General features: G+C 38.2%; 1 protein-coding gene across 1 annotated transcript; it reads left to right on the forward strand.

Moving 5' to 3' along the window:
- Nucleotides 1–250: 250 nt before the first annotated feature.
- Nucleotides 251–8667, forward strand: LOC107286047 (serine protease 27). Its single transcript, XM_015814342.1, has 6 exons — nucleotides 251–404; nucleotides 4880–4906; nucleotides 4988–5150; nucleotides 5599–5870; nucleotides 6729–6895; nucleotides 8138–8667. The coding sequence occupies exons 1-6, from the start codon at nucleotides 353–355 to the stop codon at nucleotides 8414–8416; spliced, it is 960 nt and encodes a 319-aa protein (XP_015669828.1). The 5' UTR covers nucleotides 251–352; the 3' UTR covers nucleotides 8417–8667.
- Nucleotides 8668–16215: the final 7548 nt, after the last annotated feature.

Consider the following 16215-nt stretch of genomic DNA (forward strand, 5'->3'; position numbering starts at 1 on the left):
GAAAGATGGCCACTCTGGAATGAACAGTCACATAACACAGTTGCTTTTCTGTACTCCTTTTATGCTCTTTGTAAATACTTGATTGGTCTTTGATCTATCTGGGTTCTTACAGTCCTACCCATTTCTTTGAATAATACAATTAAAAAGGCTCCTCCCTACCCTGGTAAACAAAAACAACAAACTGTTTCCTTTAAGATGCTAGGAGGAGCTATATAGGGAGTATAAAGTTTACAAAAGGAGGTCAGAGTACAGTGACAGTTATTCATATTCTTCTATGCTTTGTCTACCTTTTAACTTCTTTCTTCTTTTATTACTTGACTTAAAGTCAGTCAAGATAGACTCATAAACAAAGATGGTGAGATTTCTTGGGATTGAAGGACTGGCCCTTCTCTGTCTTCTGATGGGTAAGATAATTTTTTTTCTTTAAGGCACTTATTTTTTTCAAAACAGGTGGGTGTATAAAATACAAAGAGGTTCATCCCTCCTTTCTTGTTTACTAGGCACCCAATTTTTTATTACTTTGAAAAAATTAATACAAAATTAAACATAAACAGATGAGAGAAATCCCCCCCCTTTTTTTTTTTTACAAAAGGTAAAGTTTAGCCCAGGGGTCTTCAAACTTGGCCCTTTTATGACTTGTGGATTTCAACTCCCAGAATTCCTCAGCCAGGCATGCTGGCTGAGGAATTCTGGGAGTTGAAGTCCACAAGTCATAAAAGGGCCAAGTTTGAAGATCCCTGGTTTAGCCTATTTAGCCCAGGGCAGGTTACTAATTTTATTTTAGTTGTTTTGATTTTAGAAATGGTTCTACTGTTAAATGAATGCAATTGGGTAAGACCCTAGACCTGGTAATATAATATATGAAAATATATTAGGTATTTCTTTCCTATTTTAATCAAAACATTTTTTAAAAGAAATTCTTTTATTTTTAAGGCGAGAAATTTCTGAAGTCGGGGAAAGAATCTACTGGGTGTTCCGATTATATATGCATTTGTTTGCTAAATGTAGATAACAAAATAGTTACTTTGACTCATAGATTCCAGGGCATTCTTCCAACTGTTGTATATCTAGCTGAGGCTGGCTTTATACAGGATTGTTAAATAGCAGAGTTTTAAGTAATGTTCTTTTTTTTTTTTTTTACTAAAAATAATTTGAATTTATTATTTAGATTCTGAGAAAGGGTTTGTTTTGTTTTATTGGATATTTTAAAAGTATGTTTGGAATTAATATGTTTTTGTAAAGTTTGAATTGATAAGATTTATTCAGCTGTGATTATTCATGATTCATACTCTTGTTAATGTAGTATTTCCTGAGGTTTAAATTACAGATGCCTTCTTTCTCCCTTTTTTAAAAATTTACCTTTAGGACTAAGTGTTTTTTCAGAATCTAAATAAATATTAGATAAATATTAGAAATTATTTACAAGGGCAACCCAATGACCTTCTAGACCCAACTCTCTTAATCCAATCTACATAGTTCAGAGCTGTAGGAAGTAGAGTCAACAATTATATATCTGTTTTCTTCAATATTAGGAGGTACAAGCTAAAAGATTTATTTATAAATGTATTTATAAAGTTTATTTCCCTTGCTTACTGCCATTTCAAAAATGCCATTGAATACAATTATTTATTACATTTGTAACCTCAGAATCAGTATAGTATGCACAATTATCATCATATAAGTAAGAAAGCATAAAAGTTTAAATTAAATGTAGAAAACTTTAAAGGTGAAAGGCTTAAGTGTAAATTCAGAAATATGAAATGAAAGGGGAAAATTCACGTTGTCTGTCTATCTGTCGATTGATTTGACTACCATACTTTAATTACAGCGAATCCAAGATTACACTTGATTTTCATGGTAAAGTGTAGGTGTACCATATTTTGGCTGCAAAAATATGGAAAATCACTAGATGGTAGCAAAGAGATACAGAGACAGCTGCTTCTTCGTTGTTGTCTAGAATTTCCCTTGAAACGATACTTCAATTTATGATGTCATTGTTGTTGTTAATTGCGAAGTCGTGTCCGACCCATCACGACCCCATGATGTCAATGCATGGTGCTAACTGGGCACTCTAAACCTTATCATATATGGGCTGTCATCTAATGGTGGGATTCAAATATGTGAACAACCAGTTCTCTGGGTGGATGCTGCTTCCGGAAGTCCATTCTGGGCATGGGCAACAAAAAATTAGTTACCAGTTCTGCTGAACTGGTGCGAACCAGATGAATCCCACTACTGGGGTCATCTATTGCTAAAGCTAGTTTATCATTCCACTGCAAGGTTTCTTCACTTACAGAGAGGATGTTGCTGTGCATTGGATCTAGGATTACATTCAGCAATGGATCAAGGAAATATAAAGAATTATCATTTGGGCTACTCTTGAAATGGGACAAAATTACTTTTTTATCCTGCCATAGAAATTTTCTTTTACAGTTTGAAAGGAACTGATTCACCACCTGGAAACTGTTTGTAACAACTAGTTTTTGTGTGTTCTGAGGAAAATTAGTAAAGACGTGCTACTGTGTTCCTATTTAATGTTAAGCTCAGTAATTCTGTCTCTTACAAAATGTTAGACAGAATGTTGGCTTTGGACTCAGAAATCTAGATTCAAATGTTTTCACGTACATTTAGATATATTTACATACGGATAAGAGTAAAACGGGAAAAGTATGACTCCTGACATTCTGTGGGCCTGGCCTGGGTTAGTTTTGAAACCTTTTCTTCCTTCTTGCTATTTCTGTCTTTTCTCACATACATATATGGACAAAAAAGGAAAATAAATAAGGTATAAACTAAATTAGTAGTCAAAAATCATTGTGCTCTGGGGGCCACATGTTTTGGGTACTTTTACAAAATTGTTTCCAGGACAGACCATCTTTTCATAAAATAGATGTGATTAAGAATATGAGAAATTGCAAGTTATCCATTTACCAGTAGTAAAATTGGTGAAATTGATCCATTCCAATGGTCCTTCAGGAATGCTTTTTAACTTCTGTTTGTCTAATTATTTTCCCTGCCTTCCTCAAGGAGCTGGTAGGCATATTTTTCCAGCAGTGAAAGAAAGCTACTGATATTGCACATACTATTTTGTTTTTGTTTTTTGTTTTTTAAAAAAAACTGACCATAAGACATGCATTTTCCAAAACTATTCTTAAAAATAGAGATGATACCATAGCACAGATAAATCATTTCTTCTGGTTGCATTTTTTTCCCTATTACCTTTGCGGCTCCCCAAAATGACATAGGAAGTCATTTAAGGAGATTTGGGGGAACTTTTTGTAAAATATTGATTCCTGAAATTTCTTGGGTACAGCAATATGTATGTTATTGGTTTTATTATTATTTTGTTACCCAGCTTCATTATTATTTTGTTACTAAGTAGGATCTGATGGAAAAGGAAACAATGGTACAGATTATGGATGCCCACATTTGAAACAGAGACATATGCTTTGCTTAATTTCATGTACAGGGCAAACATACATGCTTATAAACCTATCCATCACACTATTCCCTTTCAACATATGCAGCATTAAGGTTGACTCAGCCTTCCATCCTTCCAAGATCGGTAAAATGAGGATCCAGATTGTTGGGGGAAATATGCTGACTCTGTAAACCGCTTAGAGAGGGCTGTAAAGCACTGTGGAATAGTATATAAATCTAAGTGGTATTGCTACCATGTTTCCCCAACAATAAGACCGGCTACTACTACTACTTCTACTTCTACTACTACTACTACTACTACTACTACTACTACTACTACTACTACTATTATTATTATTATTATTATTATTATTATTATTATTATTATTATTATTATTATTATTATTATCCTCCAAAACAGGCACTAGGTCTTATTTTTCTGGGCTGGCTTTTCTATTCACCTCTGGCACCGACAGCCCTACCCAGCCAGCCCACTCCTTCTGTGACTGAAGGAGCAGCTTCATTCTGTAGCTCAGAATGGAGCATTTCACAGTCAGGCCTTTCCGGAAGGCCTCTGCAGCCAATAATAGAACAATGGATTCAATCTATAGCTTGGTTCTCGGTTGCAGAGGCCTTGCAGAATGGCAAGAATGTGAAATGCAGCCTGGGGACACCGCAGAAGAAGTGGGCTAGGAAGGAGAGGCCTGTCTGCCAGGTAAGTGGGTGCAGGGCACGTGGGGCAGCTCCATCCCCCATCCCCACCCTAGCTTGATTTGCCTCACCCCATAACTGGGGCCTATTTTGGGGGTAGGGCTTATATTAGGCCCACCCCCAAAAATCAAGTTAGGGCTTATTTTGAGGAAGGTTTTATTTTCAGGGAAACATGGTATTAAGGAAAGAATGGAGATGAAATAAGAAGGAAGCAAAAGAAAATGGAGAGAGGAAATATGAAAAAATAAAATTGATCTATCTAGTGTTACACACCATCCTTATGTCCTCATTATCCATACACATATGCATACATTATATTATTTCCTCATTTATTTCTCATCAACTTCATTTTATTTTGGAATCAAAGTAATCTTTTAGTTTGATTTTTAAAAAGTGCTGAAGTTGTCTTACTCCTTTTATCTCACACAAATCCTCACAAGCCCTGAAACTCATTGGATGGTATTGGGTCAAGAATTCCTTCATATCTGTACCTTTATTTACTACAGATAAGTGAAGTAGTGATATGTGCTAAAATGGGAATGACCATTTTTAAATGACACACAGCTTATTTTTAAAGTTCCAAGTCTCATATGTTAATTATTAATTAATGAATAATTAAGTCTAAACAATGTCATCATAGACATTGCTAATCTAAAAAGTGATCCAATGTAACATATTTTGTTTTATCTTTGGCTACCCTTCTTGGTCCATTCAGTCTCTTTTTATGTTTTTCTTCTTGTCTTCACAGGCATTACAGAGGCCCAGCCACCTCCAGGTGAATAAAGTTTTCCATAGAGTTCAACTGCATGGAACTCAGGACCCAGACACTAACCTGCCTATCTTGCTCTCCCCACAGCTTGTGGCCGATTTATCCCCCCTGCCCGAATAGTAGGAGGTACAGAGGCTGAGGTGGGTTCATGGCCATGGCAGGCCAGCATACAGATTTTAGACTCACATCAGTGTGGGGGAACCCTCATTGCCTCACGCTGGGTTCTCACAGCAGCACATTGCTTTAGCAGGTGAGAACAGTTTCCAAACTTCACTCCCTTCATACAAAACCCCACAGGGTTGATTCTCAGACTTCTGAAATTAATTTATAAAATTTCATTTCCTTTACCAAGAGATCTAGCATCCTGGAGGTCAGTTTCTACCATTCTTTCATGGAGAAAGCTAATATTTGACACTCATGACTAACACTGTTCTCCCATTCTTAAGGAAGTGAGTTTTCAGTCACACCTTTTCTAATAGATTCTATCATGTTTTTTTTTAAATTATTGAGGCATAAAGCCCAATCTCCCCACAAGATTTCTTTTCCTATTTCCTCACCACAATTAAAATACTTTTTTAACTTTCTCTTAACTACCTAATTTCAACCTCCTCCTCTTCCTAGCTGAATTTTAAACAATATATCTGTTTTCATTCTCATATTCCTGCTTATGTTTTATTAGCCAATTTCTCTGTCTACAGTCTCTCAGATCCCTCTCTATTTGCCGTTCTTTTGGGATCCTACAATCTCTCCTATCCGGGACCAGAGTCGGTACTAGTGAATGTGAAGCAAATTATCATCCACTCCAACTACACTGGGCTCGCAAAAGGCAATGATATTGCACTTATGGAACTTGAAAGCTCTGTGAATTTCACCCAGCGTATCCAGCCTGCCTGTTTACCAGGACTTTCCATTGTCTTCCCTCCCAGATTGGGTTGTTGGGTTGCAGGATGGGGGAACATTAAATCACAAGGTGAGGCTATCAGATATATTTCTATATTATTTCTATATATATATATATATATATATATATATATATACTGTATATCAATCACATATCTGTTGGTGTTTGTAGCTACTCATAGGTATATATGTTCCAAAATTATTAGTAGAAATACAGTCCTTGACTTATAATCAAAATCGGCATCAGAAGTTTGGTTGTAAGTTGTGATTGTAAGTCAAGGCATTGCATGACCAGCCTCGATTCTATGACCATTTTTATGATGGTTATTAAGTGAGTCACTGTAGTCATTAAATGAGTTATGTTGTCATAAGTGTGAACCCGTTTTATCCAATGGCTGGGGTTTTTTAGACCTTTAAAAAAAACCTTGTATCTTAAATACAAGGCAGAAACAAGCTAAGCACAAAATCCTTAACACCAAAATAATAATAATAATAATAAAACATCAATACAAAAATAAATAGAACCTTACCCTGCCCCCAACTTCTACTAATTGGCTTTGTTGGAATGGAGCAAGTGTTTCAGGTGGATTCAGAAAGCCTGACATTAAGGATATTTTTTCTGGAGGAAAAACAATGAGTAAAAATAGAATTAAGTTATCAAGGATTTTAATAACTGCCTGGACACATGCAGGTGAAAAGGAGCTTATGCACCTTTAATATTATTTAGAATTTGTGTAATTTAAATAATTGTTTAAAGAAGAACAGGTATAATATTTGATGAATAATTGTTTAAATTTGTTTAAATTTCAGCAGCAGTAAATACATTGACAAGCTGTTCAGTTTGTTGAAATTCCTTCTTTTACCTAGATGTTCTGCTTTTTCCTTTGATGGAATCTGAAGAAATAACTTTCTTTTCTCTTTCTCTCAGTCCCACTTCCTGAACCCGAGATTTTGCAGGAAGTACTTCTTCCCCTTATTGACAGGGCTACCTGTGAGACTCTTTACAGTGACTTTAAGGAGCTTGGGATGGCGACCATAATAAAAGATGACATGATATGTGCAGGTTACATGGAAGGAAAGAAGGATGCTTGCCAGGTAATAATAATTTGTGTGCATATGCTTTTGAGTCATTGTTGATTTCTGTTGATTTCCGTGTCAAGTCCCTTTTCTTAGCAAGATTTTGTTGGGAGTGGCTTGCCCTTGCCTTCTTTCTAGGGCTTAGAGAGAATGACTTGGCCAAGGCTACCCAGCTAGTTTTGTGCCTAGGGTTGGGCTAGAACTCACAGTCTCCTGGTTTTTAGCCTAGTAACCTAACCTTTACATCATACTGAATACAACATTCTTTTTTTCCCAATCTTATTTTTCTAAGCAGCTGGCATTTCCCCCCCAACTATACATATAAGTAAAGGGAAAGGTAAATGAGTTTCTGCAGATTTTACTCTCCTAGTCTATATTGCCGACTATGGGGGGGTACTCATCTCTGTTTCAAGGCCATTGAGCCAGCACTGTCCAAAGACATTTCCATGGTCATGTGGCCAGCATGACGTTATGAAGTGCTGTTATCTTCCCACTGAAGTGCTACATATTGATCTACTTGCATTTGAACACTTTCGAACCACTAGATTGGCAGGAGCTGGGGTGAGGACAGGAACTTGCTATATTACCAAAATTATTCATAAATTCTAGGATGTTTCTTGAATATAGATATCAAATTTTCAAGGGACTGGTTAAGAATATTAAATTAAACATTTAAACACCATTAAACATTCTGCAATGTAGCACCAGGTCATAATATGTATTGAACAACTAAATAAACATTGTGGCTTCTGTATGCCTCATACATTTTAATGCACCTTTTAATGTGAGCTAGTTCCTTTCCATTGTAAAGACATCTGCTAGTGAAATTGCTGTTAAGGTATTTTGTTTGTATACATCTATTTGTTTTATTTGTATATATCTATTTCCCTGAGCAAGATTTATTCCCTTTTTGATTTTGTGAATGTTTTCAATATTTGCTTTTGTTACAAGTATGCTGATAGAACAAGATCAGTTTACCATTAGGTGGAGAGAGGCAATTGCCCCATGTAGAAGATGCTGTGAGACATGAGTGGAAGTCAGTAAAATTATTCCTTCTGAACCCTCCCATCATTTTTTTCTTGAAATACAGAGTAATTTGTCCCCCCAAACTGTCTTGCTCACAGCCTTTGGATAGTATGATATGATCATATTTCTAGTGTCGAAGTAAGATTCACCTATCAGTCATATGTAAGAACCCTTTCTGACAGAAAATTCATGTTATATTCTTGGAGAGTAATGCTTTATTTCTTTATTTTACAGGGGGACTCAGGGGGACCATTGCTTTGTCCATGGAATGGAGATTGGGTTTTGGCTGGTGTAGTGAGCTGGGGAGATGTCTGTGCTGCCCCCAAACGCCCTGGCGTCTACACTCGGGTTAGCGCCCACACCAAATGGATCTTGAGACATGCTCCAGAAGTAGAATCTAGTTTCATTAGTGCCCTAAACCTAATTATCCTTAACAATGGATGTTCCTTGGTTGCTATTGCTAATATAACTATGCTTCTTTCATTGATTATCAATATTATCTGTCTTATATAATATCAAAACTTGGTAGAGAACAAAACTTGGTAGACATGTCTGAATTTGTCTAGATTGCCTGCTGTAGTTTGTGCAAACTGACCTTTGTCAAATCTGTATGATAAAGCTCCCACTGTATGGTATTTTCTTCTGGAATCATATATATTTTGAAATCATCCCCATCGTTTGATCTAATTCTTCTTGTTTCTTCCTCTTCCCTTTCCCCATCCTCTTATTCATTTACATAACATTAAAGAATAATAAGCCATGAACCTTTTTATATTTCTCCATATTTATTATTTTTTTCAGAATTATAACAATGTAAATTTATAACAGTTTTTCCGGAATGGCAGATGTACTGGAATCCCACAGAGGCTTCATTAAATAAGCCTGAAATTTCATGGAAAGCCGGATTTGTACAGTTTGGCTAGATGTGCTGTGTTATACTTTGCATATGAAAATACACACAAACAAGACATTTCTTGAAATTCAGTGTGCAGTGATTTGCTTATATAATTATGAGCATATGAAACAGAGCTGTTTTCCTATTTTCTTAAGAGTCCTTATAATATTGAGTTGAAGACAGACTAAAGGAATAAAGCAATAATGAAATATAGCAACTACAAGATAAATAACTCTTATTTGCTGAAGGTGTTTTGTTGACAAAATAGCTGCCACCAATATATTTGCCCAGCTTCCCCTCACAGAAGATCATGGAACAGGATTGTAATTCTACACTATTCATTTTTGAGAGAAATCAATACTACTCTGTGTAAGAATGGGAAAAAAATCAACTTGTGGATTATGCTTTGTGCAAAAATGGTTCAAAGTTGTTCTTTTAAACTTAATTTCTGATCTTCATTGGAAACCCTTCAATGAACATTTCTTTTAGATGGTTTTAAAATGACAGTTTCTTGCTCTTCTTAAGAATGTTTCAGAAAATCAGATATATTCTTCTCTGTTTTTTCATTGGTCAAGTGAATAAAAATATTGTATCCTTCTGGACTGGATTTCATGACAATTAAAATAATGGTTTCTTTGTTTTAATTTTAACTTTCATATATTGTTTCATACTTGATATATAGTTGATATACCTAGATGGTTCATATTTTTATTCTTTTATTTTGCCTGTTATTAGTCATGTTCTGATTTTTTATTCTTGTTTGTAATTTGTTTTATTTTTAGTTCTTTTTATATTTATTCAAACAATATAAGTTGTTAAAGGATTTTAACAATAATAAAGAATACATTCATACTTACTGACATTTTATCCCCTGGTCTTCAAAATTCACAATGTCTCCCCCTTTCCAACAAAATTAAAGAGAAAACTTCTGTTTGTATCTGACAAACATGCTCCTATCTGCAGTTCCTTGGGGATTCCTCAACTTTATTATCAGAAGTACTGTAATTAATGTTGCTGTTTGCCAAACCCAGACCACTTGAATAGAGTGGTTGCAGGTGGTAACATACAGTAACTGAATAATAAAACTAGGAAAGGTAATATATACAGTATCTCCTATAGCATTCAGAGGTTGTAGGAAGCTAGGAACAAGTATGGATCTGTTCTATCACTGATATTTTCAATTACTAAATGCCAAGTCTATACTATTTTACAGTGAATAGGAATTCAAGGTAGTTGCTTGAATTTCAGCAACAACATAGAAAATTACAAAATGATGATACTTTCTATCATTTACAGATATGGCCAAGATATAGGCACAACCACAGATTCTCATATCTGCTCTCTAATAACTTATATTTTCCACTAAAACCTTTAGATACAAACAGGACATTTCAATAGAGGATTGAAAAAATAACTCAGCAAACAATGGAGGGAACGGAGGAGAGATCTGTGTGCAGGATGATGGCATTACAGTTTCTACTAATTCCTTGCATATTGTGCAAGACTCCCACTGTTAAATGTGGGTTGCGTGTTCCTCACTTGCCATCGATCATCAGTCAGGAGACTTTATCATTGGTGTCATTGCTTCTCATAGCTTTAGTATCTCCAATATATTAACCTTCACAGAAGAACCACTTCCAACAGTGTTTGATGAAATTAAGTAAGAAACCAAGCTTTTTAACATTTACCTTATTTCCATTTCTTCTTCTGCCATTGTAAATATGTTCCCTATGACATCACCCAGTAAAGGCAATGAGTTTGGGTGCAGCAAGTGTTGAAATATTATTCAATCTAAATTAATATATATTAGAATCTCTTCTGTGTATATATTTAAATGGATATCTATCATCATCATATATATTGTCATAACATTGTGGGACAAGTAATCTTTTCCTGGAACTTAATTTCAATTTAATTATCCCTATGAAGAAACACCAAAAGGTATAAGCATTATAAATTTAACTGTGAAAAAGGTTTCTTTTCAGATTTATACCAAATGTGCTTGATTTTAATGCTTGTTAAAGAAAGGTACTTCTCTGTCAGGATGCATCCAAACCTTTATTTCTCTTTCAATCCATAATATTTCAGCCACTAAAAGAATAATTAGATAGCCACTGAGGTGCATGGCTGACACAGAGAAGACTCATGTTCTCAGCTGTGGAAGGTCACTAAGTAACTTTGAGCCAGTCATCCTCTCATATCCCAGCCTATTGACAGGGTTGGTGTTGTCAGAAATAAAGAGGAAGAGAGAGCTCCAGTCATTGTCTGAATTTGTAAGTTTAGGTTAGAAAATTGTTCTTTTATCTCATTTGCATTATTTTTAGACTCATCCTGAAATAAAACAATTGTCTCTTGGAATGATTTCAACATGGAAATAATTTCTTTCTGAGATTCATTAGCATTTTCTTGTTGATATATCAAGCTGCGACCTTTGGAGACAGGTGTTGAAGATGATTTTTTTACCATTTAAGGCTGGATATGGAACACTCATTTTGTTTTTGTATGTAGTCTTTATAGTCCAATAGGGTCCCCAACCCAGATAAGCAGCCCAATTTTTGTTTTTCCCCTTTCTCAGCTGCAGTCTGCAAAAGTGAAAGTGTCAAGGAACAACAAAGAGTCTTATCTGAGTCTGGGCTTCAAGCCAAGTTTCCTTAAGCATAATAAATTGTGTACTTGGGGAATTGCTTTCCTATTTCCCTGCATGAGAAGCATATGTTATTACACAAGATGATGGAACACTTTGGATTATAAACTCTTACTTGATAAAAAAAATTCTACTATAAAGACCACCTATAAAACATGAAATAGATGTCCCAGCTACAAAAGACAAAAACATATTTTTAACATTTGATTCTCAAGTCTTCAACTTAACATACTATCAAGAGAATATGGATAAAGATCAGGAAAAATCCTTTCCATGTTGAAATCAATACATGAAATCAAGATCACGTGAAGTATTAATACCACTTTACAATGCCTTGGTAAGGCCACACTTGGAATACTGCATCCAGTTTTGGTCACCACAATGTAAAAAAGATGTTGAGACTCTAGAAAGAGTACAGAGAAGAGCAACAAAGATGATTAGGGGACTGGAGGCTAAAGCATATAAGGAACAGCTGCTGGAATTGGGTATGTCTAGTTTAATGAAGAGAAGGAGGAGGGGGGACATGATAGCAGTGTTCCAATATCTCAGGGGCTGCCACAAAGAAGAGGGAGTGAAGCTACTTTCCAAAGCACCTGAAGGCAGGACAAGAAGCAACAGATGGAAGCTAATAAAGGAGAGAAGCAACCTAGAACTAAGGAGAAACTTCCTGACAGTTAGAACAATTAACCAGTGGAACAACCAGCCTCCAGAAGCGGTGAATGCTCCAACACTGGAAGTTTTTAAGAAGAGACTGGACAGCCATTTGTCTGAAATGGTATAGGGCCGTGGTGGCGAACCTATGGCACGCGTGCCACAGGTGGCACGCAGAGCCCTTTCTGTGGGCACGTGCACCATTGCCCTATTTCTAGGCCTTCAGCTGGATTTTATAAAACCTTTTTGCTTTAGGCCTCCATTGCCATGTGCAAAAAAAAAAAAAGTTCAATCAATCAATTTCAACTTCTCATGGGAAAAAAAAGATCTCGCAAAGTTGGAATTGATTGATTGAACTTTTTAGTCCCACCCAGTCTGCCGTTATCACTGAAGCCATGCTCACCCAATGGGTCATGCCCACCCAATTGGTCACGCTCACCCAATGGGCCATGCCCATCCAGCACCCGACGATACATAAGTGGGTTTTGGGTTGCAGTTTGGGCACTCGCTCTCTTAAAGGTTTGCCATCACTGGTATAGAGTTTCCTGCCTGAGCAGAGGATTGGACTAGAGGACCTCCAAGGTCCCTTCCAATATTATCATCTTCATCATCATCATCATCATCATCATCATCATCATCATCATTATTATTATTATTATTATTATTATTCAGCTTCTGACAAAATAAGAAGCAACACAAAGGAACAAGGTGCTAGCTTAAATATATAAACACAGATCTTGATTACAAGCAAACAACTAACAATGCAGAAAATAAAAGGAAAATTGGAAAAACTAAACACTAAGACAGAGGACCCAATTGACCAACAGACCCAGCCAACTGAAAAATCAGAAAAGGGAGTGACAACATTGAAAATGGAAGATACTTTTTACAAATTAAGAAATCAGAATAAATTTGAGGAATATGTGTGTGTGTGTGTGTGTGTGTGTGCGCACGCGCGCAGTAAAAAAACAAATAAATACGAGCACCAGGATAATATCAAACTAGAAATTGCTTAATAAAAATGCTGAGCTTTTGTCGGCCAGCACTGCTGACATCATCAGAGCATGGAAGCAAGTCGATGGGAGTCCCCCTTTTATGATACTGGCCGGCTTTGCGCACGGCTCCTGGACCTAGTCATCGGTCCATCCAATGTCCCTAATTGTTTTACTTTTAAAAGGCATGCATTGGCTGTTCCCTTGGTGGTTTCCAAGGCTGCTATTCCGTTATCTACTTTCCTTCCTCCAATACCTTCCCTCGTGCATACACCGCTGTCTGCTATCACACCACTAATTTCTAAAGCTGCTGTTCTCCCGTCCCCTTCTTTTCACCGATCGCTTTCTTCATGTGTATCTAATTGTCTGCTTCCACTCCATTGGTTTCCGGGCTTGCTGCTCCCTCCTCCCACTTTTCCCCTCTGATCGTTTTCCTCATATACCTACGGTTATCCGCTGTAACTCCACTGGTTCTTAAAGTTGTTGCTCTCTCCTCCCCCTTTCTCCCAATACTTACTTTCCTCATGTGCCTCCAACTATCACATTGTTCTAAACGTTTTTGCTCATTCCCTCTCCTCATCTCCATCCCAGGGTGTATCTGTTCTTTTCCTATAGGGCTGATAGCAGACTGTGTATCCAACCCGGTCCTCTTGCTCTTTCGCCCTGTTGTTTCTGCGCGCGTGTGTGGACGTTTTCAAAGTGGTCTACCGAGCGGGTCTGAATGTTTGTCCAAGGAGCCTCCGGCAGGCACGTCCTTGCATTCGCTCCTCTGTTAGGGAGCATTGCCCCTATCTGGGGGTACCCCAAGGTATTTTGAGGACCTCCTTCCTGCCAAAATACCCTGTATATATATATATATATATATATATATATATATATATATATATATATATATATATATATATATATATATATATATATATATATATATATATAAAAATACAACAAAGTGATCACCAGGAAGTATAAAACAATACCGTTTTAATGAATAAAACCAAGCTTTTGATGGCCTAAAACTGCCATCATCGTCAGGGTATAAACAGGATGCTGGGAGAGCTCGCTTATAAGTGTAGCCATGTCTGCACACGGCTCTTGGATCTCGTAATAGGTCCTGGCCGACCAATCTTAGCCTCATCTGCAAAGTCAGTTAATCTATCCTTGCCTCTTTTGCTTACATGTGTATTACCACCCTCCTCCCCCATTTCCTGTGTTCGTATTTCAGGCGGGCGTCCCCTGCTTTCCCAGGTCAGAGTGCACCTCTCGTCCTTAGGTTGGTTCTTCCTCTCACATTCCTTGGGGCGCGTTCCATCTCCACCCCTTTGATGTTTATCGTGGTTATCCCCACTTTCTCTGCGGTGAAGCTCTGCCTTAGGGATCCTGCATCCACTCACATTATTCGATATGTTTTTTCTTTCCATTCCTCTGGCATTCGTACCGTTCTTATCCCTAATGGGATTCCTCCTCCCGTCCCTCCCACCAACCCTCAGCACATCATATGAATCAGTTCGTGGCCTTCGTTGTTCAGTCGCGGGGGTAGCGGATGTTCCCATGGGCACCCGTTTCGGTATTCCACCCAATCGGCATCCCCCCTTCTCTCTTTCTGCGAGATCCGGAGCCATTCCTGATTTGTTGGTGGCTTTTCCATCCTCATACCTTCGTTGTGCTGCTGTCTGGGAGTGTGTTACCACTCCTATGGTGGGGCGACTACAGATGTTTACCCCCTGCATGTCTTTCGAGGGTGTGATTGCATTGCGCCGGTTCGGACAGGCGTGATGGCACGATGGGGGTCTCAAAGGTGTTATCTCCCCCTTATTCTCTGCCTCCGCTGTCATGTCCGGAGTGGAGGGGTTTGTACGACCCCTGGGGTGGTAGTTGTTCCATACCCTGGTCGGCATGCGTACCGTCCTCATTTCCAAATGCTGGTCATAGCGTGGAGGAGTACTCAGAACATCAGATGGCGGGACATCGAAATCGATGGGTTTCCTTGCCTGTAACGAGTGTGCATGCAAGTTCTTAATCGAGGGTTCTCCGTGCCATAGATCTTTCATTTTTCTGGTATCGGTCTTTTCTGATAGATGTGCAAAGTTTCTATTATCTGGTCGCTTTCTCCATGATAATTGGGTATGTGCTTCCAACGCTCTCATTGCTAAGTGCGCTGGGCGCAGGTCCATGTGTCGATTGACCGATCTTTCACCCGAAAGCCAAGCTTCTTTAAGCAATCTGCTGCTCTTCGAAGCATTGTTGGCAATCACCCTCACACCATCGAAGTCAAACTTATGACCAGACTCCATCATATGAATTAGAATTTGGGAGTATTGCTCCCCTCTTTTTATCGCCAGCTTGTGTTCCTGGATCCTTGTTTTGATTCTTTTCGAAGTCTCCCCCACATAGTTACTGGGGCAGTCACTACAATTAATCTTGTACACCACCCCCGACTTCTCGGGGGTGGGGAGCGGATCTTTAGGTCTCATAACACAGGAACGCAACGTTCGGTCAGGTCTGTGTGCCACCCTCACATTGTAGGGTGCCAACAGCCTAGCTGTGGCTTCCGAAACGTTGTTAATATAGGGGAGAGCAATACGGATAGTCTGAGATGGTAATGTCCCTGTTTGTAAACTATTGGGGGGTCTAGTTAGAGTGCCATGGTGCTTGATAAACCTCACGGGGTACCCACTATGCCTGCAGATGTGGAAGAGATATTTTCTTTCCTCTAGTTTAGCTCTGGCTGTATTGCAGTGGGAGTCCACTCTTTTGAAGAGCGTTCTAATGCAGCTGACCTTGTGGGCCACCGGATGGTTGCTGTTATAATGTAAGATCCTGTCAGTGTGAGTGGGTTTATGGTAGACCTGGGTCCTCAGGGTTCCATCTGGTTGGCGGTGGATCAAAACATCCAAGAACGCCAACTTACCCTGGTGTTCTTCTTCCTCCGTAAACTGTATGTCCGCACACACTGAGTTAAGTGCACTCACAAAGTCAGCCTTGTGACTCCTCTTGATGATGACAAAAGTGTCATCGATGTAGCGGGCCCAGAATTTGGGAGAATGCTGGGCCATCGCTGCGTGTTCCAATTGCTGCAATACAGCCTTAGCTACAACACTTGAAATGGGAGATCCCATGGGGGTACCCTTTA

The sequence above is a fragment of the Protobothrops mucrosquamatus genome, unplaced genomic scaffold (assembly GCF_001527695.2).
Source record: "Protobothrops mucrosquamatus isolate PMUCROS unplaced genomic scaffold, P.Mucros_1.0 scaffold239, whole genome shotgun sequence".
NCBI lineage: Eukaryota > Metazoa > Chordata > Lepidosauria > Squamata > Viperidae > Protobothrops > Protobothrops mucrosquamatus.

Coding starts and splice junctions, on each gene's coding strand:
- LOC107286047 (XM_015814342.1), top strand. CDS start 353: ATGGTGAGATTTCTTGGGATTGAAGGACTGGCCCTTCTCTGTCTTCTG. Junction 4,907..4,987: donor AGAGGCCCAGCCACCTCCAG/GTGAATAAAGTT, acceptor CTCTCCCCACAG/CTTGTGGCCGATTTATCCCC. Junction 5,871..6,728: donor GGGGAACATTAAATCACAAG/GTGAGGCTATCA, acceptor TCTTTCTCTCAG/TCCCACTTCCTGAACCCGAG.